The sequence below is a fragment of the Malaclemys terrapin genome, chromosome 9 (genome assembly GCF_027887155.1).
Source record: "Malaclemys terrapin pileata isolate rMalTer1 chromosome 9, rMalTer1.hap1, whole genome shotgun sequence".
Taxonomy (NCBI): Eukaryota; Metazoa; Chordata; order Testudines; family Emydidae; genus Malaclemys; species Malaclemys terrapin.
In genome coordinates this window covers 46,973,945-46,999,677 of record NC_071513.1, presented here as the reverse complement: position 1 = coordinate 46,999,677, position 25,733 = coordinate 46,973,945, and the positions used below count along the sequence as shown (strand labels likewise).

At 48.2% G+C, this 25,733-nt stretch overlaps 1 protein-coding gene across 1 annotated transcript; it reads left to right on the top strand.

Moving 5' to 3' along the window:
* Window positions 1-217: 217 nt before the first annotated feature.
* On the top strand, window positions 218-25,530 carry LOC128843791 (transmembrane protein 47-like). The gene is made up of 3 exons (XM_054040900.1): window positions 218-510; window positions 22,809-22,949; window positions 24,739-25,530. Exons 1-3 carry the CDS (start codon window positions 315-317, stop codon window positions 24,918-24,920), a joined length of 519 nt encoding a protein of 172 aa, XP_053896875.1. The 5' UTR covers window positions 218-314; the 3' UTR covers window positions 24,921-25,530.
* Window positions 25,531-25,733: the final 203 nt, after the last annotated feature.

The following is a 25,733-nucleotide window of genomic DNA, read 5'->3' as shown; positions in this document are numbered from 1 at the left end:
CAGCACTGCCCAGAGAGATTCTAATCTAAGTATAGGAGGAGACACAACACGTGTGGGTGGGGGTGGGGGTTACACTGAACGAGACAACGCGGGTGGGGGACGCGGTGGAAATAGCAGCTGCGGAGAGGAGGAGGCCCCCAGGCGAAGGGGCGGGCTGTGTGAGGGCGGCTCTAGGACCCCGAGGGCCTTGGCATGCCCCAGTAACGGAGCACGGGGCACGGGGCTGGGCTGTGCGCTTCGGGACTGCCCAGCTCCCGGCCGGTCCCTGGTGCGGGGCCGGGGCGCAGCGCGGACCCCTGATCCCCGGGGGCAGCATGGCCACGGGCGAGGTTCGCGTCCTCCGGCCCTTCAAGCTAATCGCCCTCGTCTGCCTGCTGGTCGCCCTGGCGCTGGACGTGGTGGCCCTATTGAGCCCCGCCTGGGTCACTTCGGAGCGTGGCTCGCTGTCGCTGTGGGAGGCGTGTAAACGGGCCCCGGACGTGTTGCACTGCCTCATCACCTTGAGGACAGGTAGAGCTGGGCCGTCCGGCTGCCCCGATTCGGCGCTGGCTGGGGCGGGGGGCATGTCCGGGGACCGCCTGCATCTCCCTGCCTGGCTGTGCGCCGGGGGAGAGCTGTCCGCGGGGTGAGCCTCGCCCCGGTGTGCAATGGTTATACTGGGGCTGAGGGCGGCGGGGCTGGCTGCTGTGGCCACCTCTAGGCGCTAAAGCCCCGGGAAGGGGAGGGGGCAGGAGGTGCGTCCCCAGAGTAAACTAGCCTGGCTCCGGCTTTGAGACTGGCCTGAAGAGGTAGGGGTGGAGGGGGAGCTGGATTCAGAGATTCGCAGCAGCTGTGTAAACGGGCTTGAGTGGCACTGACAGCGTGTCTGTAGGGTACATCTACACTACAGCGGGGAGTCGATTTAAGATACGCAAATTCAGCTACGTGAATAGCGTAGCTGAATTCGACGTATTGCAGCCGACTTACCCCGTTGTGAGGACGGCGGAAAAATCGACTTCTGCCGCTTTTTGTCGGCGGCTCTTACTACCACCTCCGCTGGTGGAGTTAGAGCGCCGATTTGGGGATCGATTGTCGCGTCCCAATGGGACGCGATAAATCGATCCCCGAGAGGTCGATTTCTACCTGCCGATTCAGGCGGGTAGTATAGACCAGACCTAAGATGCTGCGCCAGCCTCCTGTGGCACCAGCCAGAGCGAACATGAGCTTCGTTAATCTGCTGGTGGGCTGTACGCTTGTGGGCTACGTCATTCGGAGCTGGAACCGTGTAAACGCCCTGCTTTCAGGAGCACTCTGGATATCGTCACTGCGAACTGATGGCAGCACCATGAATCCTGGAGTGCGGAGGCATAAAGGGGGCCCAGAGATTGTCCCTGAGCCTTGGGTCCTGCACAGAGGGAGAGCGGGGAATGCATGCGTCACCTGTCAGGGAGAAGAAGCATAGAAGGAGACTGTGGGTGGCTGGGAGAAGGGGATGATGTAAAGGGGGTTGCCTTTGGTGATCATGTGATGCCTGAGGAGACGATGGGGTTCTTGGCAGATAGGCCAGTGTTAGAGGAAGGGGGTAATTAGGGATGGGAGGTTCCGGGGAGGGAGTAGAGTAATTCATGAGAAGGTCAAACCTCCCTCCCCTCAACTTAAAGTTGTAAAAGGCAGTATGGTCTAGTGGATAGAGCACTGGGACTTGGGAGACCTAGGTTCTGTTCCCAGTTCTGTCACTGACCTGCTGGGTGACCTTAGATAAGTCACTTACTGCTCAGTGCCTCAGTTTCCCCAGCTGCAAAATGGGGATAATGAAGTGCTTTGGGCTCTACTGATTAAGTGAGAAGCCTGAATCCAATTTGAGGGTGGCTCCTTGGCCTGAAGAAGCTGAAGTCAAAGCACCTGGAATCTACTTATTGGCTGTCAAGGTTTTGGGCAATGAAATAATGCATCTTGAGAGTGCAGTGCCCTCTCTGATGGGACTCCCCCACCCAGCGGGGCATATATCTTGGTGGGAGCTTCATCATGGAAAACTCCTGAAGCTGTGCTGGCCATATGCAACTGCACCTAGCGTAGGGCATCCAATGCAGGGGAGAACAGCACATGTACTTTACAAGGAGGTTGCACTGGTAACTCCAGGCCAAATGGGGCTGCCATTGGCTCACTGGAGAAATGTTACTGACTAGTACCAGCAGAGTTTTATTGGGCTCCTGGCCCAGCCCATCCTATAACTTGGCACTGAGGCAGTGCCCTGGGAGAGAAAGTGTAACCCAGCATTTGCCATCTCAGTGTTGAGTAGAATGGATGGTCCATTCAGGAGGATGCATTGTAGCTGTGTAAAAGACCTATGCAAACAGGGGAATCTGTTTCCTCTGAAGAAACTGGAAAACACAAAGTAACAATAGAGAAATATTTTGCAAATCTTTTGGTTACAGTGATCATTAGTCTGTCTTGTAAGTTTCATTAAATTGAAAATGTCCCTTTAAACAGATTGCAGGCCTGGTTCTCCACTGGCTTTTCACCTTTTGTTGTCACTGAGATCTGTGCAATGTGGATGTAAAACACAGAGTGGAAAATTCTGATTTGCTGGCATTTTACATCCATTTTGAAAACCCAGTGGAGTATCAAGCCCTGCATGTTTATCTGACAAAGAGTAGAATTCACTACAGTGACACTAGCTGGGATAAAATGACAAGGGCTCTCAATCCTCATGCTTCAGGGCAGAAGCTGATCAGATGGAGTCAGGAAGAAACGACCCCTATGGGACAGCAGGTGTATGATGCCTTCTTCTGAAGAATCTGGCACTGGCATGACCAGACAGATTAAATGGACCACACTGATCTTTCATGATAGGAATTCATATGTTGGAGGTGTAAACAGATGTTCACAGCATGAGCCATCTCAACCCAAAGCAAGACAGGATAACAGAGATGAGGTGGCGGCAAACTCCATTCTCTGGTGTCTGCACACCTCTCTGTTTACAGCCATGATAGGTCTTGGTTATCTTGAGGTCTCTAGTTGAATATTTTATGGAGCTGTTACTTCTGGGGGGAGGAAATCAAAACTGGCCTTCAAATGACATGCAGGGATCATTGTCCAGCCGCTAAAAATGTCTCATCTCGGTTTCCTCTGCTCGTTACCCTGATTCTCAGGGGTCCCTCTGCTCGTTACCCTGATTCTCAGGGGTCCCAGCCTCCTGCAAATGAAGTAAGCATAAATGAGGTCAAGTTGTGGTTGATGGGGCAGGCAGGCAGGGAGCATAGCTGAGGTCTCAATATATGTAGTAATGTGTACTAGTGCATTCTGTCTCAACTTCCTTGTCTCCCAGATCCTCTCCATCAGCACATGGCTCTGCTGGGCCAACCAGCCTGGTTTAAAATAAGTCTCCTGAGCAGGGTTGGGGTCACAGTCAGAGCTCCAGGGGTTTGGAGCCTGGCTTTCTCTTGCTGTATCCAGAGAAGATGGGCTGCATCCCCAAAGCTCCATTGCAAGTTGCCTTGGGAACTCCCTGCTATTCCTGTTGCTGCTCTCCTGCTTCAAATGGCAGGGAGTGAGTGAAAGGGGGAAGATGGCTGCTGCTGAGTGAGTGACTAGGGTGACTCACTTCAGCACAGCTTTGCAGGATGTATTGACACTATGGGCTTGGTACAGAAATCACTGCATGAAATACCCTGGCCTGTGCAGGGCAGGAGGTCAGATTATAATGGTCCTTGCTGGCCTTAAAGTCTAAGAAGGCATCCTTACCTCTGAACAAGCACAGAATTCAGGAGAGTTCATAGTCCTGTAATCTGCCCACACAGGGGGATGTCGGCTCCAATCTAGGTGCTTGTATATGAGCTCTTTTCCCCTTCTTGTGGAGAGCAAGCCAGGCTATTAACTTTCCCTTCCTTTATGATCTTGGGTGAAGACGATCAGCTGCTTAGATGTATTTACAGCTTCATAGTGAAATTCTAGTTTTGCTCTCTAACATGAACAGCTGGGCTGTATAAGGGAGGGAGAATGGCAGGGGAGGGGGAAGCTTCTGTGTTCCCCACGCTGGGGTCTGTTTTCTTGGAGAGGGGAAACAATCGGACAGGAATTGTGGCACTGAAGCAATGAAAGGGGGAAGCAGAAGGGGAGCTCACACTGTAACCTCTTTTCTTTTGCTCTTTGTCAGCAGCAACTCAGCCAGGAAAATTGGGGAGGGGCTGAAATGGAGAAGGGGGTTGGAGGAAAGTGTGTTCATTTGTTTCTTTCGGGGAAGGAGGCTGTACTATCAAAGGGAGGGGGGAGCAGATGTGCGCCATTCATTATGCTACCTCCTCTCTTCCAAGCTTACCCCTGAGATTTATACCAAGCCCTTCAGCTGACTGACTGCCTCAGTCTCCCACAAAGCAACTGGGCAGCTGCTGCTCCTCCCAGACAGGACAGCAGTGGGTGTGAACAGGTGACTTTATGGGTCTGACTCCAAACCATGTCAGAGCCTGGGAATTGAGTAACTTCTCTGGGGCTGCCCACTGGTACTTCATTCAGCTGTGTTCATTCAACTAGTGCTCGGCCATCTGGATTTTCTGGGCAGCAGTAGCTGGCCCATATTCACAGTCCTTTCTCTCCACTTATTTGCTCTTGTGGGTTGAATTCAGACTCTTAACAATACAGAAGTTTCACTGTATTAAGGCTCATTCTCTTTTCATGGACTTGCTTGACTTTCATGTCTAGAGCACTGTAGAGTTTAAGGCCAGATGAGAGCATTAGATCTAGTCTGACCTGTACAGCACAGGCCATTAAACTCCACCAGTTACCTTTTTATTAAACCTATTAACTTGTCTTTCTGGAAGATGCTTTAGCCAAACACATCAGTCTGGATTTGAAAACTCCAAGACATGGAGCATCCACCAGTAGTTCCCTTGGGAGGTTGTTCCCAAAGTTAATTACCTTCACTGTTAAAAACTTGTGCCTTCATTTTAATTTGAATTTGTCTGGCGTCAGCTTCCAGCCATGGGTTCTTGTTCTGTCTTTGGGAGATGACAGTGCCAGTAGGACCCAGCGTCTTCTCTTCCTGAAGGTACTTAGGCTGTAATCAAGTCAATCTCAATTTCATCCTTCATAATCATAACATGAACAGAGTGAGCTCAGTCCTTCATTGTAAGCCATGTTCACTTTTGTGGCTCTCTGCATCCTCCTCCAGTTTTTCAACATCATCTAGTAAAGTCTCCTGAATTTCAGACAGGCCCTCCTATAAAGGCTTTAGAGCTGGGGTAGGAGTTGGTACTTTCTAGAAGGTAGACCTCCCTCTGATTCTGTTCAGAACAGGTGCTCCAATGGCTGCTCAGATCCTGGGAGATCGTTTTCTGAGTTAGACTTGAAGCTGAGGTGCTGAAGCACCTTGTGGCTATTAAAGATCCCATCACAGTTCTTGTAAGAGCAGGGGAATGAACCCCAGTGTTCTGGACAAATTCCAGTTTAGGTAACTGCACTGTCTGCTGAAAAACTGCAGAGGGAATTTAATTGGCTATAAAGTTCACTTCCTGTCCTAAACAAAGTAATGCCACTCAGCTTCTCCACCTGAGGTGGCTGCATTTCAGTTTGGGGTGAAGCAATCCTTTATTCTTATAGCTTGTAAAGTGCTTGGGGATCTTTCAAGCCATTAGAGAAATGCACAGTACTGGCTTTTATCTGGGAGTTATGGACAGCTGAAAACTGCAGCCGACTCTCCTAAAGGTGGAACTGTTAGGGTTGGTTGTGCCAGGGGGTACACTGGGAATGGATTTCAGCTGGTGGCTGACTCACTGCTCCCTTAATTGACTTGGCTGCTCTGGAGATGGGACAGTTTGGTCCGCTGGCCAATAAAGCTGGATCCAAACATTCTTTGGACCTCTCCCTCTATGAAACACAAGCTGAGAATTTGGAAGATGTCAGATTCAAAGCAGAAGCAAGTTGTTTGATGGACTCTTAAACAATAGCAGAGAAGCAGTTGGCTGCCCTTGTGGCTGAACTATCAGACTGCTGCAAATGTCAGAGGTGTCTGAGATCTTGAGTGTTGCCCAACTCCTGAATGCAGGTCTGTGAATAGCCCCCCTGTGACACTGTATGGAATCTGGGAGACACTTTATGATATTGTTGATACCAGTATTATAAAATTGCAAGGAATCTGACCAGATATGCCATCTAAGGTATCTGTGAAAATGTTATGATTTGCCTAGTATGATTATCTTGTTTATAAGTTTGTATCACCTTTGTATTGTGAGTTATTGATATGTATGGTATATCTGTATTTCAACACTTGTGCTGTGATTCTGGGTGACACCCCCAGACAGCTTGGCATCAGCACTGCCTTGCCTGCTTTTGATGGCCCATCAAGGGACATCGGCTATACATTGAACCCATTGAAAAAAGCCAGGGACTACACCTGATGATTCAGCAAGACATGTAGGGGCATGTCTATGGACAGAACTCTAAGGCTTTTCCATGCCATGTGCTGTGAAGCTTGTGTTTGGGACATAAGAACCTAAGAATGGCCATACTGGGTCAGACCAAAGGTCCATCTAGCCCAATATCCTGTCTTCCGACAGTGGTCAATGCCAGGTGCCCCAGAAGACAAAGGAAGTACAAGGCACATGGCAAAAGGTATGAAAGACAGCTGCCTCTTCTCCATTTTGTCTTCATTCCTGCTTCTTATATCTTGACTTTAGTAAAGCTTTTGATACTGTCTTGCATGACCTTCTCATAAACAAACTAGGGAAATGCAACCTAGATGGAGGGATAGCTCAGTGGTTTGAGCACTGGCCTGTTAAACTCAGGGTTGTGAGCTCAATCCTTGAGGGTGCCATTTAGGGAGTGGGGGCAAAAATCTGTCTGGGGATTGGTCCTGCTTTAAGCAGGGGGTTGGACTAGATGACCTCCTGAGGTCCCTTCCAACTCTGATATCACTGGTCTACAATTTTTGAGAAGTCGTCTGCTTCAGAGATAAAATGTGCTATTTATTATGTATTTTGATGTGCTGAATTCAAATATGACAATTAAAACAACTGATTGGCTACTGTTTCTAAGATATTTAAGTTTTTACATTTTATGTCTATGTATATTGTGTAGATAGCAGAGTTTTAATCATAAATTGTAAACCTACGTCTTTTCATGTGTTTATGGTTGCTTTACATGATAATATTTCACCTGTCCTGTTTATGTAACACTTTAAAAATCAGCAAAAGGGTTATATAAATAAAATTTATTATGAGACAAAAGGTAAAAAACTATTATATACATAGTTTAGTCCTATTCAGTGTCTACTCGGCGCTTCTTGGCTTGTCTCTTGTATTCATTAAATGGAGCATCTCTTGTCACTGTCCAGCAATAGTCTGCAAGCATTGATGGGCTCCATTTGCCCTGATAGCGTTTCTCCATTGTTGCAATGTCCTGGTGAAATTGCTCGCCGTGCTCGTCGCTCACTGCTCCGCAGTTCGGTGGAAAAAAATCTAGATGAGAGTGCAAATAATGTATCTTTAGTGACATGTTGCAACCACGGCTTTTGAATGCCTTGAGGAGATTTTCCACCAACAACTTGTAGTTGTCTGCCTTGTTTCCGAGAAAATTTATTGCCACTAACTGGAAGGCTTTCCATGCCATCTTTTCCTTGCCACGCAGTGCATGGTCAAATGCATCATCTCGAAGAAGATGGACTAACAAAGACACCTTCCTTTATCTTAGCTTCACTTAACCTTGGAAATTTTCCAGCGAGGTACTTGAAAACTGCTTGTGTTTTGTCAATGGCCTTGACAAAGTTCTTCATCAGACCCAGCTTGATGTGTAAGGGTGGTAACAAAATCTTCCTTGATTCAACAAGTGGTGGATGCTGAACACTTTTCCTCCCAGGCTCCAATGACTGTCGGAGTGGCCAATCTTTCTTGCTGTAGTGAGAATCTCTTGCACGACTATCCCATTCGCAGAGAAAACAGCAGTACTTTGTGTATCCTGTCTGTAGACCAAGCAAGAGAGCAACAACCTTCAAATCGCCAAAAAGCTGCCACTGATGTTGGTCATAGTTTATGCACCTCAAAAGTTGCTTCATGTTGTCATAGGTTTCCTTCATATGGACTGCATGACCAACTGGAATTGATGGCAAAACATTGCCATTATGTAGTAAAACAGCTTTAAGACTCGTCTTCGATGAATCAATGAACAGTCTCCACTCATCTGGATCGTGAACGATGTTGAGGGCTGCCATCACACCATCGATGTTGTTGCAGGCTACAAGATCACCTTCCATGAAGAAGAATGGGACAAGATCCTTTTGACGGTCACGGAACATGGAAACCCTAACATCACCTGCCAGGAGATTCCACTGCTGTAGTCTGGAGCCCAACAGATCTGCCTTACTCTTGGGTAGTTCCAAATCCCTGACAAGGTCATTCAGTTCACCTTGTGTTATGAGGTGTGGTTCAGAGGAGGAGAATGGGAGAAAATGTGGGTCCTGTGACACTGATGGTTCAGGACCAGAAGTTTCATCCTCTTCCTCTTCCTCGTCTGACTCAAGTGAGAATGATTCTGGTGCATCAGGAACCGGCAGTCCTTCTCCGTGGGGTACTGGGCATATAGCTGATGGAATGTTTGGATAATGCACAGTCCATTTTTCTTCTTTGACACACCTTTCCCAACTGAAGGCACCATGCAGAAGTAACAATTGCTGGTATGATCTGTTGGCTCTCTCCAAATCATTGGCACTGCAAAAGGCATAGATTTCCTTTTCCTGTTCAACCACTGGCGAAGATTTGTTGCACAAGTGTTGCAGCATATGTGTGGGGCCCACCTCTTGTCCTGAGCTCCAATTTTGCAGCCAAAATAAAGGTGATAGGCTTTCTTAACCATAGTGGTTATACTGCACTTTTGTGATGCAAAAGTCACTTCACCACAAACATAGCAGAAGTTATCTGCGCTGTTCACACAAGTATGAGGCATCTCTGCTCACTTTGGCTAAACAGAAATGTGTCCCCTTGCAAAATCAAACACTGACACATAAGAGAGCACGACACTGTATGATTTCTAGAGCTGATATAGGGCAATTTGTTCAGCAGAGTGATGTAAGCTTCGTTATGATTGCATCATCCATGACTTCTAGGAATAACATGATGCAATTCATATCATATATGACACAATACCAACTTCAGATTGCATCATTCATTGTTTTGCCTAAAAAGCAAGTTCTGTCCAAACCCAGTCATAGATTTATTCATAGATCCAGTCAAAGATGTATTTTAGTAATTTCTGATTTAAATTGAGATCCCTTCCCTTTATAACTTTATAACTCACTTATCCTCTGCCATTCCCAAGTCAAGGGTCGTATATACGGACCCAATAGCATATCTTGAAAACTAGAGCCAATCAACAATTTTAAGCATCATTTTCATTCTCAGTGACCCATAATTAGTAAAGTTTGACTACATTTATTTCAGAAGCATTCTGGCTGTAGAGCAGTGGTAAGGTGGTTGGAAAACTGTTCCCAGAGAGTAGTTATCAGTGGTTCACAATCATGCTGGAAGGGCATAATGAGTGAGGTCCTTCAGGGATCAGGATCAGGGTCTGGTTCTGTTCAATATCTTCATCAATGATTTAGATAATGGCAGAGAGTACACTTATAAAGTTTGCAGATGATACCAAACTGGGAGGGGTTGCAAGTACTTTGGAAGATAGGATTAAAATTCAAAATAATCTGGACAAACTGGAGAAATGGTCTGTAGTGATGAAATACAATAAGGACAAATGCAAAGTACTCCATTTAGGAAGGTACAATGAGTTACACACATACAAAATGGGAAATGACTGCCTAGGAAGAAGTACTGAGGAAAGGGATCTGGGGGTCATAGTGGACCACAAGCTAAATATGAGTCAACCGTGTAAGGCTGTTGGAAAAAAAGCGAACATCATTCTGGGATGTATTAGCAGGAGTGCTGTAACTAAGGGTATGTCTACACTACGAAATTAGGTTGATTTTATAGAAGTCAATTTTTTAGAAATTGATTTTATACAGTCAATTGCGTGTGTCCCCACTAAGCGCATTAAGTCGGCGGAGTGCGTCCACAGTACTGAGGCTAGTGTCGATTTTAGGAGCATTGCACTGCGGGTAGCTATCCCACAGTTCCCGCAGTCTCTGCCGCCCATTGGAATTCTGGGTTGAGCTCCCAGTGCCTGATGGGGCAAAACCATTGTCACGGGTGGTTCTGGGTACATGTCATCAGGCCTCCCTTCTTCCCTCCCTCCATGAAAGCTGGGCAGGCTCAGGGAAGCAGAGAGGACCTTTAGCCTGATACCTGCCAGACTGCCGGCCCTGAGTAGAAGGGTCTAGAGGGTGCAATGGGGTCAGAGGGGAAGTGACCCAGGGAAGGCTGAAGGCAAGAGGAGAGAAGGAGGGCCAAGAGGCTGCCGTTAGAGGGTCCCTGGGTCGGGACCCAGACTAGCGGGCGGGCCTGAGTACCCCCCTTTCCTCCTTGTCCTGCACCGGGCCATGGAGCAGTGGCCGAGTCAGGCTGCAACCTGCCCCCTGACGTAAGAGGGGCTAGACTTGGGGGTTGTGGCAGGATGCTGAGGCCAGTGCAAAGACTCCTGCTAACCCCACCCCCCGGAAGGGGTGTGGATGGACTAAGGAGCACTGCCGGAGGGCAGTAGTTCGGAACAGGACTCCGCAAGCCGGAGAGCGACGCGGGTCCACATGCCAACCGAGGGCGAGACAATGGACGGGACACCACCAGGAGGGGGCACTCCACTGGACAGAGCTAATTCCTGAGACAACCAGTAGGAGGCGCCAGGGGGTGAGTCCCAACCCCGTCACAGGGACCCAACCTATCCCTTAATGCCATGGCTCATGAAGCAGTACACAGGCACCCTGGACAGTAGTCAGGAGCTGTTCAACTATAGGCTGAACAAGTGCAGAATGGTGGTAGAATGTGCATTTGGACGTTTAAAAGTGCGCTGGCACAGTTTACTGACTCGGTTAGACTTCAGCGAAACCAATATTCCCATTGTTATTACTGCTTGCTGTGTGCTCCACAATATCTGTGAGAGTAAGAGGGAGACATTTATGGCGGGGTGGGAGGTTGAGGCAAATTGCCTGGCTGCTGATTACGTGCAGCCAGACACCAGGGCGGTTAGAGGAGCACAGCAGGGCGCGCTGCGCATCAGAGAAGCTTTGAAAACCAGTTTAATCACTGGCCAGGCTACGGTGTGAAACTTCTGTTTGTTCTCCTTGATGAAGACCCGCCCCCTTGGTTCACTCTACTTCCCTGTAAGCCAACCGCCCTCCCCTCCCCCCTTTGATCTCCGCTTGCAGAGGCAATAAAGTCATTGTTGTTTCAGATTCATGGATTCTTTATTAATTTGTCACACAAATGGGGGGATAACTGCCAAGGTAACCCGGGAGGGGTGGGGGAGGAGGGAAGCACTGGGTGGGGTGGCGGAGGAGGGAAGGACAAGGCCATACTGCATTTCAAAACTTATTGAATGCCAGCTTTCTGTTGCTTGGGCAGTCCTCTGGGGTGGAGTGGTTGGGTGGCTGGAGGCCCCCCACCGCATTCTTGGGCGTCTGGGTGAGGAGGCTATGGAGCTTGGGGAAGAGGGCGGTTGGTTTCACAGGGGCTGCAGCGGCGGTCTGTGCTCCTGCTGCCTTTCCTGCACCTCAACAGTACACTGGAGAATATCAGTTTGATTCTCCAGTAGCCTAAGCATTGCTTCCTGCCTCCTCTCATCACGCTGACGCCACTGATCATCTTGATCCCGCCATCTCTTCTCTTGCTCCCACCACCTGTCCTCACATTCATTTTGTGATTTCCTGCACTCTGACAGTGTCTGCCTCCAGGCATTCTGCTGGGCTCCTTCAATGTGGGAGGACTGCATGAGCTCAGAAAACATTTCATCGCGAGTGCGTTTTTTTTCGCCTTCTAATCTTCGCTAGCCTCTGGGACGGCGATGATATGGGGTTGCACTGAAACAGTTGCAGCTGCGGGAGGAAAAAAAGGGAGAGTAGTATTTAAAAAGACACATTTTAGAGAACAATGGGTAGACTCTTTCACAGTGAACCAAGCTGTTAACATTACATAGCATGTGTGCTTTCTTTACAAGGTCGCATTTTGCCTCTTATATTGAGGGCCTGCCAGTTTGGTGTGAGAGATCACACACACAGGGCCGGCGGGCAACAGAATTAAGCTTGCAGGCAAACATGGTAACCCAGTCTTTTGGCTTCTTTAACCTTCATAACATGTGGGGATGGTTTCAAACTGTAGCACCCTCATTTCCTATACCAAGCACCCATTGGGTTGGCCATTTAAAATGGGTTGGCCATTTAAAAGGAGGGGCTGCAGTTTTCGGGTTAACGTGCAGCACAAACCCAACTAACCCCCCCCCCATTCAATTCTCTGGGATGATTGCTTCACTCCTCCCTGCATCGCGTGGCTAACAGCGGGGATGATTTCTGTTCAGCCACAGACAAACAGCCCAGCAGGAACGGCCACCTCTGAATGTCCCCTTAATAAAATTCCACTATTTCAACCAGGTGACCCTGGGAGTACATCCAGGAGAGCTTCACTGAGATGTCCCTGGAGGATTTCCGTTCCATCCCCATACACATTAACAGACTTTTCCAGTAGCTGTACTGGCCACCAATGCATCCCAAGTCTTCAGGGCAAATTAATCATTAAACATGCTTGCTTTTAAACCATGTATTATATTTACAAAGGTACACTCACCAGAGGTCCCTTCTCCGCCTTCAAGGCCAGGAGCCCACCTTGGGTGGGTTGGGAGGGTTCCCTATCCAGGGTGAAAAACAGTTCCTGGCTGTCGGGGAAAATGGTTTCTTCAACCTCCTCCTCCTCCTCATCCCCAAAATTCACATCCCTGTTGCGTGAGAATCCATTGACGGAGTCCACACACAGGGGTGGGGTAGTTGTAGAATGGCATGCAGCTCATCATAGAAGCGGCATGTCTGGGGCTCTGACCCGGAACGGCCGTTTGCCTCTTTGGTTTTTTGGTAGGCTTGCCTGAACTCCTTAACTTCACACGGCACTGCTGCGGGTCCCTGTTATAACCTCTGTCCTTCATGCCCTTAGAGATTTTTTCAAATATTCTGGCATGTCGTCTTTTGGAATGGAGTTCGGATAGCACGATTTTGTCTCCCCATATAGCGATCAGATCCAGTACCTCCCGTTCAGTCCATGCTGGAGCTCTTTTGCAATTCTGGGACTCCATGGTCACCTATGCTGATGAGCTCTGCATGGTCACCTGTGCTGATCAGCTTGCTATGCTGGCCAAACAGGAAATGAAATTCAAAAGTTCGCGGGCCTTTTCCTGTCTACCTGGCAAGTGCATCTGAGTTGAGAGTGCTGTCCAGAGCTGTCACAATGGAGCACTCTGGGATAGTTCCCGGAGGCCAATACCGTCAAATTGCATTCACACTACCCCAAATTCGACCCAGCAGGGTCGATTTCAGTGCTAATTCCCTCGTCAGGGAGGAGTACAGAAATCAATTTTAAGAGCCCTTTAAGTCAACAAAAATGGCTTCATCGTGTGGACGGGTGCAGGGTTAAATCGATCTAACACTGCTAAATTCGACCTAAACTCGTAGTGTAGACCAGGGCTAAGACATGAGAAAAGTATCAGGGGGTAGCCGTGTTAGTCTGTATCCACAAAAACAACAAGGAGTCTGGTGGCATCTTAAAGACTAACAGATTTATTTGGGCATAAGCTTTCATGGGTAAAAAACCTCATGAAGAAGTGAGGTTTTTTACCCACAAAAGCTTATGCCCAAATAAATCTGTTAGTCTTTAAGGTGCCACCGGACTCCTTGTTGTTTTTAAGACATGAGAAGTAATTCTTCTGCTCTACTCCACGCTGATTAGGCCTCAACTGGAGTATTGTGTCCAGTTTTGGGCGCCACATTTCAGAAAAGATGTGGACAAATTGGAGAAAGTCCAGGGAAGAGTAACAAAAATGATTAAAGGTCTAGAAAACATGATCCATGAGGGAAGATTGAAAAAATTGGGTTTGTTTAGTCTGGAGAAGAGAAGATTGAGAGGGGACATGATAACAGTTTTCAAGTACGTAAAAGGTTGTTACAAGGAGGAGGGAGAAAAATTGTTCTTAACCTCTGAGGATAGGACAAGAAGCAATGGGCTTAAATTGCAGCAAGGGAGGTTTAGGTTGTCAGGGTGGTTAAGCACTGGAATAAATTGCCTAGGGAGGTTGTGGAATCTCCATCATTGGAGATTTTTAAGAGCAGGTTAGATAAACACCTGTCAGGGATGGTCTAGATAATACTTAGTCCTGCCATGAGTGCAGGGGACTGAACTAGATGACCTCTTGAGGTTCCTTCCAGTTCTATGATTCTATGATTCTTACCTTTGGAGTAACTTTTCTATAAATGAAGCTCTGAAAAAAAGGACTGAATGACCCATCCAAGCTGTGGATGTGTTCCAGAGGGACTTTCAAGACAGCAAACTCACCAATACGGCTAAGAACCTGATATATGGATTTTGAAGTCTCTGTATGTTTTTAATTGCTTTACCATTTAATAACTCTCTTCTTGTTCTTTCTTTATAATAAACCTTTAGTTTTAGACACTAAAGGACTGGCTATCAGCCTGGTATTTTGGGTAAGTTACAACCTAATATTGACCTGGCAATGTGCCTGGCCCTTGGGGAACATGTCTTATAGTGAGCAGAGTTTTTAAACAACTTCTCACTGTATTGGACCTAGGTGCTGATTGGGAGCCAGAGAACTGGAATGGAATAAGGAGGCTGTTTTTGTGATTTCTTTTTTTAGCTGCTTGATAACCAGTGTGGGGGATCGGGAGCAGTTTATGACTGGGGGGTGAGTCTAACTTCAGTGTTAACCACCAGTTTTGGGAGAATCTGCTCTCCTTTTTGCATCCTGCCTTGACCTTGGCATTTTCAGTGAGGGGCAGGGCCGGCTTTAGGCGAATTCCACCAATTCCCCCGAATCGGGCCCCGCGCCTAAGAGGGCCCTGCGCCCAGTGGCAGGGCTGCCGGGGTGGGGGCAAGTGGCCGAGAATCCCTTCCCTGGCTAGAGGCTCCTTTTTAATTTTTACTCAGCCGGCTGCGCTTCGGGTCTTCGGCGGCACTTCAGCGGTGGGTCCTTCACTCGCTCTGGGTCTTCGGCAGCACTTCGGCAGGAGGTCCTTCAGTGCCACCAAAGACCCGGAGCGAGTGAAGGACAAACTGCCAAAGACTATGAGTGCCGCCCGGTGAGTACAAGCCCCACATGTTTTTTTACGTGTTTTTTTTTTTCAGTCATCCCTGCCGGAGCCCCATCAAAACTGTTCGAATCGGGCCCCGCACTTCCTAAAGCCGGCTCTGAGGGCTACCCCAGGCGGCACACCAAGTCACACCCCCGCCCAAAGTTTTATTGATGGAACTACAAACCCCAGCATGCAGACTCCACTCCTTCATTGCTGAGCTGTTTCCCTCCAGTTTCACTCCTGCGGTGACCCCCATAGTTCTCCTCTACTACACTCCAGATGTGCTCAGACTGAAACCCTCTCCCCTCACACAGCTCTCACTCCAGCTAAAACCCACTCCTACCCCTGCCTCCAGCAGGTCTTACACTCGGGGAATGAGTCTCTTCTATACAATATTGCAGGGGTGGCCAAACTTACAAATAGGGTGACCAGACGTCCCGATTTTATTGGGACTGTCCTGATATTTCCTTGTTTGTCCCGCGTCCCGACCGATGTGTGGTCGGGACACTGGACAAACAAGGAAATGCTCCAGAGCCCAGGAGGCATCGGCAGCCCCGTTTATTCCCCTGCGGGACCTGAGTAGGACAGGGGGGCTGGGGCCTGCTGCCCCCACTCCGGGGCCACCGCAGGATAGCACCAGCTGGGCAGCAGCCCAGAGGCGACTGGCCAGGGGCTGGGCTGTGCGCAGTGTGCCTGCTGCTGGGTCCCCGAAGCAGGCCCGGGCGCCAGAGCCGCAGCCGCTGAGCTTGGCCATCAGCCGCTTCCTCCCCCCGCGGCAGTGGGAGCTGCAGCAGCGGCTGCTCCTGAGTCCCACTGCCAAGGGGGGGAGAACAGCTGCCACCTGGCCCCGCAGGCCGCCCCTCTACTCTCCCTACCGCCCGACTGAGTCCTGCCTGCTCGGGGCCAGGCCGGACTCTCACTCACCCTGGCCCCGCGCTTCCCCTGTGTCTCCCGGGCCTCCCTCCAGCGCTTGTGGAGGAAGGGTGTTGTTTTTTTTTTGCCCCGCCCCCCTGTCACGCCATCCCCCTGCGTCCCCCTCTCCCGCCCCCCTCCCGCGTCCCGATATTTGACTTGGGTGATCTGGTCACCCTACTTACAAACCTTCTGAGCCGGATACAACAATCTTCAGATGTTTGTGTAGTCGTCTTCCAAGGCACTCCTCTTTTCCATCCCTGACAGGACTGACTGTTTTTCTTGCGCATGACACTTATTGTACAGCTGCCCATCCCATCTCACATCTGGGCCTCATTAAATGGAGCCAAAATTGCTGCATCCATCCTGGATCTCCTATTCCACCAATCTCTTTGGGCTCCCTGATATTCATGGCAGAACTGGCTCAATAGGCCCCTCTGGAAACCCAGAACTGGTTTCCCTGGTGATATTCCATAGGACCTCTGGTTTCCCTCTTTCCAGATGGTCTGTGTGGCTCAGACTTTGCAGAGTCCCCTTCAGGCTGCTGGCCTCCCTCCGTCTCGGTCTGTGGTGAATCCCTCAGATTTATTTTTCTTGCTGCTCTCCTTCCAGACCAGTGAACCTGTCCTGACATGGGGTGACTTAACTGCCATCCACAAGGAGGCCTAGGAGTGTCAGATTCTTTGAGAGGCTACCCCTTTGAGCTATTCCCTTACCTGAGACACAGTAGGTCCTATGCAGCAGGGGAGTTCGTCCCACCCTGCCAACTAAGTTGCAGCTGTGCCTATTCCCTACTCGTCTCTGGCATGAGACACAGGTCTCATGCTTCGACCTCTATAGATATGTCTTCACTGCAGACTCAAGTGATAGGCACCTGGGTCTGAATATCCAGCTTAGCCTAGCTCAGGTATGAGCAGCCACCCTGTAAAGCCATGCCAGAATTAGTGTCCTCACTGGTGCCCTCCTCAGGTGTTGCTAGGACTTCCAAGGCTGAGTCAGGGCTGCCGGGCGGGGAGGGAGGCAGGTGGGGCAATTTGCCCCAGGCCCCGCAGGAGCCCCCACAAGAGTTTTTCGGGGCCCCTGGAGCGGGATCCTTCACTCGCTCCGGGGGCCCCGGAAAACTCTCCCGGGCCCGGGCCCCCGGAGCTTCTTCCGCTCCGGGTCTTCGGCAGCAGTTCGGTGGCGGGTCCTGGAGCGGAAAGACCCCCCGCCAAAGTGCCGGGTCTTCGGCAGCAATTCGGCAGCGGGTAGGGTTACCATACGTCCTCTTTTTCCTGGACATGTCCGGCTTTTCGGCACTCAAACCCCCGTCCGGGGGGAATTGCCAAAAAGCCGAATATGTCCGGGAGTGGGAGGGAGGAGGGGGCGGAGTTAGGGCAGGGCTGGGGCTGGGGCGGGGGTGGGGAAAGGGGCGGGGCCAGGGCCCGTGGAGGGTCCTCTTTTTTTATTTGTTAGATATGGTAACCCTAGCGGCGGGGGCCCCCTGCCGCCAAAGACCCCAGGCCCCCTGAATCCTCTGGGCAGCCCTGGACCAAGTTCCAGGGTTCTGTGTGCTGCATTAAGCTGAGCTGCTCTGATTCCTGGAGTGAATTGTAGGAGACCTTGTCTGTCCTTCTGGGCACATGGAGGAGAACCGGGAGGTCTATCAACACAAGAGTGGCTCAGCCTGCATCCTCCCTGTAGAGAGGGTGGGTCACCAGCCTGAATGAAAGCCTCATTTGGGCATTAGCCCCAAATGAGCCAGCTAGCCTGGGTTGAAAGCACCACCAAACTTATGCCCAAGGTTTATGTGTGTGGAGTCAGACTGGAGAGGGGTTCAGGGCAATGCTCAAGTAAGAGCCCAGGTTAACTGCAGTGAAGACAGACCCTGAATGGCTGCCCAGCTTCTAATTGTCAAAGGAGTATGTGTTCAGTAGGTACAGCAAGGAAGGTGTTTGTTTGTAGGTCTGCTCTGTGTGGTCACTGTAGTTCACCTGCCCCCACAGCTTGCTTTACAAAGGATGTTAGAATCACTACCAAGAGTTCATTTAGTCAGTTGCCAAGGGCACAGCACTAACCATGTGTCCCATAGGACATCCAGTTCACGGGACTGCAGTGTGTGCTGCCTTCCTGCAGCCAGTTTATTGCAAGGCACTTTAAAAGGATCCTCATGAAAAGCAGGTTCTTGGGGCCTGTGGCAGGACAGTAGGGTTGGCTGGGCATTAGCCTATCTGGATATCTTTGGTGGCCAGAAGTCAAAAGTGATTTGGCCATCACCATCTCCTACCATATCACAGAATCACAGTGTTTAGCATTTCCCAGCCATGCTAATGGGTGTCCCAGGTCAGCCTCAAACAGCAAGGGGTGCTGTGCTTTGGGACTGAGGTGCAGTAGCAGAGCTGGGGAAAGGGAAGGAGGGGTAAAACCAGGACAGCAATGAGTCAGAAGAGGATTGTAGAGTTGTGGGAAACAAAATGAGCTATATCTGCAAATGGAATCATGCTGGAATAACTGCATCTACATTAGGGCTTTTGCCAATATAGAAACACTATTAAAAAATTAAAAATTAAAAAAAAAATCACACCTGACACTACTGTACTAGGAAAAGTTCTAATGTAGACCTGGCCTACATGTTCAAGGGCTGAACTTTGAAGTGAGCTTTAGAGGCTCAATATTTTGAGCTGGAGGAGAGCCCCCATCTGCTCCCCTTCCCCTTGGAAAGTGCCAGGAGAAGAGCCACAGGCAGGAAGGGCGGGGCCATGGACTGTACCAGGGCAGGTCAATAGTAGGCATTCCCTGGGGGCAGGAGGTGGGTAAAGGGCCAGACAAGCTTTTATGGAGCTATGGCGGAGTCCTGCTTATGTAAACAATCAGCTATTGGGCTCTTTCCCTCCCCCTGCTTTTGCAGTACAGTTTCCCAAAACCAGGCTGTTTCTTCCCCAAGTAATGCGAGGAGCCCTTTCCCTCCCCCAGGCTCCTCTGTCCTTGCAGCTCCATCTGGCTTATGCTGACATGGGACTGAGGGAGTTTGGGACATGGCCCTGCTAGTAATTGCTGATTAATAGGAGCTCAGGAAAGTCCTTTGTTGTGGCAATAAAAGCCCAACATTTCCAGATGCTTCATTTGTTTGTGTTTCACACAGGCTGCAGCCTGGCTTAGAATGAACTCCCAGCACAGGATTTACTTTCCCCACACCTCTCCTTGGGCAGCTTTTGCCATCAACCTGCATCCTTTTCCTTTCAGGATTATTGTCCCTATCTCGCTGCTGTCCTGCACCCTGTGTGAGGTACATCAGTGCACAGTGAAAAGTGAAACCACATTCTGATTAGGCAGCATTGTACAGTCAATGTTAGTTTCACATCCACTCTGCACTGGTGTACCTAACGCGGGGGTTCTCAAACTGGGGGTCGGGACCCCTCAGGGGGTCACGAGATTATTACATGGGGGGTCGCAAGCTGTCAACCTCAACCCCAAACCCCGCTTTGCCTCCATCATTTACAATGGTGTTAAATATATTTAAAAGTATTTTTAATTTATAAGGGGGGTCACACTCAGAGGCTTGCTATGTGAAAGGGGTCACCAGTTCAAAAGTTTGAGAGCCACTGACCTAACGCAAGGTGCAGAGCAGAAGTGGATTAGCCCCCCAGGGTCTCGAGATAGACATAGCTGTGTTGAAATGCCTGTTGTGACTCAAAAGTGCCTAGCATTTCTGGGTTTGTTTCTTGGCCCTGGAGAAGCAAGCTCTCTTCTATCCTTGCACACGCAACAAATTCAGGGTGAAGAGCTTAATATGGCCGGTTTAGAATCATAGGGTTAGACAAGGGTCCACAAGGGTCATCTAGTCCAACCCCTTGCCAAAATGCAGGATTTGTTGTGTCTGAACCATCCAAGACAGATGGGTATCTATTCTTAGTTAGGAATATAGCAGGCATGGTTTGCACGTCCACACTGCATGACTTGCAAATCCTGCTTGAGTCCTATGAGGGTGGAAGGCCTCTAGCAAAGTCTGACTAATGGAGTCTTCCTTTTGGCTGCCTCATACCTTGAGTTAGGCCTGTTCTGAGAAGGGTAGAATGTACCTGCCAACGTATTTCTGAAATTATTTATTTTTTGTTAATTGCTGCTCTACAAGCTTCAACCTGTCTTGTTGCAGGATCCCATTTCCTTCTGAGTAAGGTCCCTGGGTTCAGCTGTGGGGACCTGCATGAAAGACCCCCTAAGCTTATATTCTACCAGCTTAGGTTAAAAACTTCCCCAAGGCACAAATTCCTTTCCTTGTCCTTGGACAGTATTGCTGCCACCACCAAGTGATTTGCACAAAAATTCAGGAAAGGGTCACTTAGAGTCCCTATCCCCCCAAAATATCCCCCAAGCCCCTTCACCCCTTTCCTGGGGAGGCTTGAGAATAATATACCAACCAACTGGTTAGCAATGTGAGCACAGACCAAACCCTTTGTCTTTAGAACACTGAAAATCGATCAGGTTCTTAAAAAAAGAACTTTATTTATAAAGAAAAAGTAAAAGAATCAAACTGGCAAAATCAGGATGGAAGGTAACTTTACAGGGTAAATAAAAAGATTTAAAATACAGAGGATTTCCCTCTGGCTCAGCTTCACAGTTACAAAACAGGAATGAAACTACCTCTTTAGCATAGGGAAAATTCACAAGCTAAAACAAAAGATAACCTAACGCATTTCCTTGCCTTACTTACAATTTCTGTAATTCTTAAATGGATTATTCCAGGTATATATTCAGGAGATGTTGTCCCTGCTTGGTTTATCTCGCTGTCCAGAGAGGGAGCAACAAAGAGAGTCACAAACAAAATCTCCCCCTCCCCCCCCAGATTTGAAAGTATCTTCTTTCCTCAGTGATCCTTCTGGTCAGGTGCGAACTAGGTTATTTGAGCTTCTTAACCCCTTACAGGTAAAGCGATTCAGTACAGCTGCCCAGGAGGGATTTTATGCTACCCTTATCTCTATGTTTATGACAACTGACAAGAGCTGCCAGATTCCATACAGATATACAGTGACTGCATGTCACCAGGATGTCTCAAGATCACCCCCTCTGAGATAAGAATGTAGTCCAAAGTCCTTTTCTCATCAGGGAAACAGAAGAAAAACACATTAGTCCCCAGTACTCTGCTGTCATCTGGCCATTTGGCTTGAACACCATCTCTGAGAAGGGAGCGAGGTCTAGTGGTTAGAGCAGGGGGGATAGGAGTCAGGAGTCCTGGGTTCTATCCTTTGCTCTGAGAAGGGAGCGGGAGGAGATGGGACATGGCTAGGGAAAGATGGGCAGCATCCTCTGATGCCAGACTTTGAGGGGGCATGGATGAATTTTACATTCTCTGTGTATATACATATTTTTTGTCTGAGCAATAGACTTTGCTATTAAACTGCTAAAAAAAACCACCACCTGCAACAACAAAGAACCCAACGTAACAAAGCAAAGAAAGTCATTCTCCAGAGAGAGTTAGGGGCCCTTTTGCAGCCCCCTCCTCTGCAGCAGAGCCAGCACTGCGGTGAACAGAAGGGCCAGGGTGGGAGTCTAAATTCATGTTTCACCTAAAAGTACCAGATGTGCTCTGGTGTGTTTGAGATCTGATCTAGTAGCATTTTTAAAAAGAAGGCAAACTCCCTAGTTTCCTTGAATATCAGGCAAGACATGGTGGAACCAGGGAGATACTAATGGCTGACCTTGAGATATCAGTGTCTCTAAAATTATATTTTCTTTCTACAGTATAATTGGGAAGCTCTAACCCCAGTGGTTTGTAACTAGTTTGAAAAAGGCAAGATTTTTTTTTTTAATTATCCTCATACAGCTCCTTTATGGGGAGAAATCACATGGACTAGATTGAAGGGTTTTTAACTCTCTATCTCTTGATTACTAAAGCTACATAAAATGTGACTCAGACCAGGTGCTCAGGATGAAATCGCTAGACCCAGAGGTCAGATCTAGAGACAGGCTGGGGTCAGAGGGCCATTCATTTGAAGTAGCTGGAATTGCTGTACCTGCTTGTGTGAGCCATGAATTTGGTCCATGGTCTCTTTGAGAGGCACTACAATTCTTGTGACTCTTTCGAGAATCATAAGAAGAATTGCATTTAACTCTGATTACCTGAATTGCATTTAACACTGATCATTTTGGTGCTATCATAAAATGGTGAACCCACAATGGGCTATAAAACTTAGTTTCTGCTCCTTTTGGAAATCCAGGATATGAAGCATCAAGGAGCTTCTTAAATCCTTCTTTTTCCTAGTTGTGTCCCTATTTTCTAACTTTCTCATAATTTCTTAGTCCTTCCTCGTCTGTAGCTACCTTCTACTTTTCCTCAAAGGCTTCTTCTGTTGCTTTGCTGCAGAGCATTCAATGACCTCCTTCAGTTTCACTTAGTGCCAGATTTCCAGGCTCAGAAATGGTCTTGAGCTAAGGATAACTTCTGTGACTTTTCTTCCGTCACCATCACCATCACCAAACCTCCTCCACCATGAATTTCATTTCTGAAATGTTAATGCTGTCTAATCTATAATGTGTGTGCCGTCTTGGTAGATCATAAGTACTGCGAAACCAGTGGCTGGGCATTAGGATTTTTGAAGATTATGGGAAAATCCAGACCTCAAAGTGGGATTAGAGTGGGGATGTTTTATTGTCACAGCCTGAGAGTATGAGGCTGTTTCTTCATTAACGAGGGGCTCTTCCCCAATTGTGTCCTTTCCTCTTCTAGACTGGCAAGTGGCTACTCTGGTGTTAATCCTGACGGCAGCCACTATCATCTTGCTGTCGTTCCTTGCCTCCCTGGTTTCCTTCTGCCTAGGCACTCCCAGGCAGTACTACAGAGTTGTTGCTGTTCTCCTCTTGGTTGCAGGTACCTATAAGTCACTGCTCTAGAAAGAGAATACAAATTTGGCTACTTTAAAGGATAAAGTGTCTCCTGACTTGTGTCTCCTGCAACTCTATTGAAATCCTAGGGCAGGGCAGGGCAGGATTTGGCCATCAGACTGCTCCAAAAACTGGAGCCTACAGACTAAATAAAATCTGCAGAATTATGAAATGTGACTCGAACCGGCTCCATCTTTAATATAGAAGTGCAGCCCTCTGGCTCAAGATGGGAACCCTGGATCCCTTTCTGGGCTGCAACTCGGCATTAAAGATCAGTGGCATTATTCTGCCCCATTTATGCACCTTAGGTGCAACCCTTAGCCTCCTTCTCACCAATAGGGGCCTCACCAGGGTGTGTTCACACTTTATCCAGCTGCCAACAGCTAGTCATAGCATATCCCCATAGGATGCAAAGAACAGCTGTGGTTTAAATTCCTTACAATGCACTCCTGTTATCTAGCAGGCTCTCCAGAAACTGCAGTGTGGCTGTGATAAGCTGTAGTGTGTTAGTGTGTTGGGTTTCACTGAAGAATACCATGGTACCATTTTGTTAGGGATACGGCCACAAGATTCATGAATCTTTTCTACATTAGGCAAAATAAATCTGACATGGACTGAAAAGCACAATGTTACTGTTTGAGCAGTGGCAGGGGGAAGTGGCAGTTTAGTTTAGGCCCCAGTTTTCATTGTCCATGAATAAAAATGATCTCTTTTTCTAAAATGTTCCATAGAAACTGAGATTTAAATCCTTGTAGTATTGTGAACCCGAACACAGCAGCAGGGTTGTGCTTATGCTGTAAACTGATTAGGAAAAGGACTATCATGCAAAGCTGGCCTGTTCAGGTTCACCCCTGCAAGTCACTGATGTGCAAAAAGAAAACATCAGGGAGCAAATTAGAATTTTAAAATCCTTTGTATTTTAATTCACTTAAGGTAGAGGTCCATTATGAACTCCTTACTTCTTCTTAAGGCTCCTTTTTAAAGGGCTTTGAATACTACAGACACTGCCTTGACCTGCTTTAATGGCACAATATTACTATGTTTAGCCCACCTGTTCTCCTCCAAAATCTGGCTGGGAATGTGCATAAAATAGGATTTAGAATCAACTTCTCCTCGTTCTGGTGTTGCATGGCCGAAAACCCAACCAAGACTTTCCAATACCAAAAAATGCCCTGAGTTACACTCTCATCTAAATAGAGATGGTCTTAAGTCTGCATGGTACACTTCTGCTCTAGACCTTGCAAGTGCCTTAATATGGTACTAGTGTTAAATTTTATCCCAAATGGAAAGTGAGGTGGGGGAAGACTGCTTGAAAAAGAATCCAGCATTGTTTGTGGCTTTACTGAGTGAGAAATGGAAAAGTGCTGGTGGTGGGTTCCAGCATCAAGGCTCTGAGATAAAGAGCTTGAGGCAGAAGTGCTGTGATGCTGGACTGTCAGGAGCAGGGCACTCTTGTGAGGGAGATGACAAGTGAGCTAGAGCAAGCAGTGATAGCTGCTGAGCTTGGAGGACGCTTACGCTGCTGGCATCCTACTAGGCTGACGGCACTGTGGTGAAGAAGTTCACAGCATTGGTACTGTTGACATTGGGCCAGGCACACTAGAGGGAAAGAGGGCGATTGTACTTTGCCCAAGAGACAAGCTGGATGGGAAGGAGGTTGGGAGATCTGTGTGACCAAGACCACCAATAAAGCCACTAACAGCTGCTGCATGAACTTGCTGCATTACTTCTTTCCTCTTCTAGACTTTAACCAGATGTCTTTTCCCCATTTCCAGTGGTTCTGCAAGTGTGTGCCTTGATTCTCTATCCAATCAAATTCATTGATAGCAGCATGCTGAAGAGCTACCACGAGTTCAACTGGGGGTACGGCCTTGGCTGGGGATCCGCTATCTTCATGCTGGGTGCAGCCATCCTATACTGCCTGCGCATGGACGTTTACGAGGACGCCTACTATTAGGGTTGGGCAGAGGAGCTGGTCAGCCCCAGCAGATCACTGGACTATCATTAGATTGACTGGACCAGAGCATGAGGGGCAGGGAAGGGAGGAGGGTTGTTGGGTCCACTGGGGTTTTTAGAGCACCTGTTCAAAGACACCAAAACACAAGTTTTGCAAGAAATCAGCAAGCCTTAATGAAAGATTTGGGTGTGAAGATCTGGAACTGAACACTCATTAAGGTGGTAGGGGGAATGTGGAGAGAGAAATGGGTTGTAGCTCATCAAAATAACCAGCTGTTCTGTCAGTCTCTCATGGTTTTTTCCTTTCCTTTTTTATACAGGACAGTTTTCTCTGAATTGTAGAGAGTGACTTGTATTAGTTAAGAGGTGAAACTTGCTTTTATTTTGATACAATTTTGACACATGGTGCTGTAAGAAATAATTCAAAGTTTGGGTTTTTTAAAGACTTGTCTATTCCATGTGACTTTGGAGTGGCCGCTAGCTCCTGGAGAAGCCAGGCTCTCTTTTAGATAAGTGTGCAGAGTTTGACTGCTGCATCTCGCCTTTAGGTGGCTGAACAGTGCAGAATGTCTTCTGATGCAGAGAAGAATAAATTAGAGAAAGAACCTGCATATATATTTCTTTCAGTCTTTAATGGCTCAGGTGACCTAGCCACTGGAGCATTTGAAGAGAGGTCAGAGCTGTAAAGGTCTGGAATATAAATAGCCAGGCACTGCAGTTTAAGCCCTGTGGAGCTAACATGCACAGCAGATGCAGCAGAGGGAGTGCTGCAAAGCAAACACATTCCTGAAATAGTATGAGGCTTTCTATGCTG

Bases quoted from the DNA above. Each gene is read 5' to 3' on its own strand.
- LOC128843791 (XM_054040900.1), top strand. From the start codon at position 315: ATGGCCACGGGCGAGGTTCGCGTCCTCCGGCCCTTCAAGCTAATCGCC. The intron at 511-22,808 runs GTAGAGCTGGGC...TTCCTCTTCTAG, and splicing joins CCTCATCACCTTGAGGACAG to ACTGGCAAGTGGCTACTCTG. The intron at 22,950-24,738 runs GTACCTATAAGT...CCCCATTTCCAG, and splicing joins TGTTCTCCTCTTGGTTGCAG to TGGTTCTGCAAGTGTGTGCC.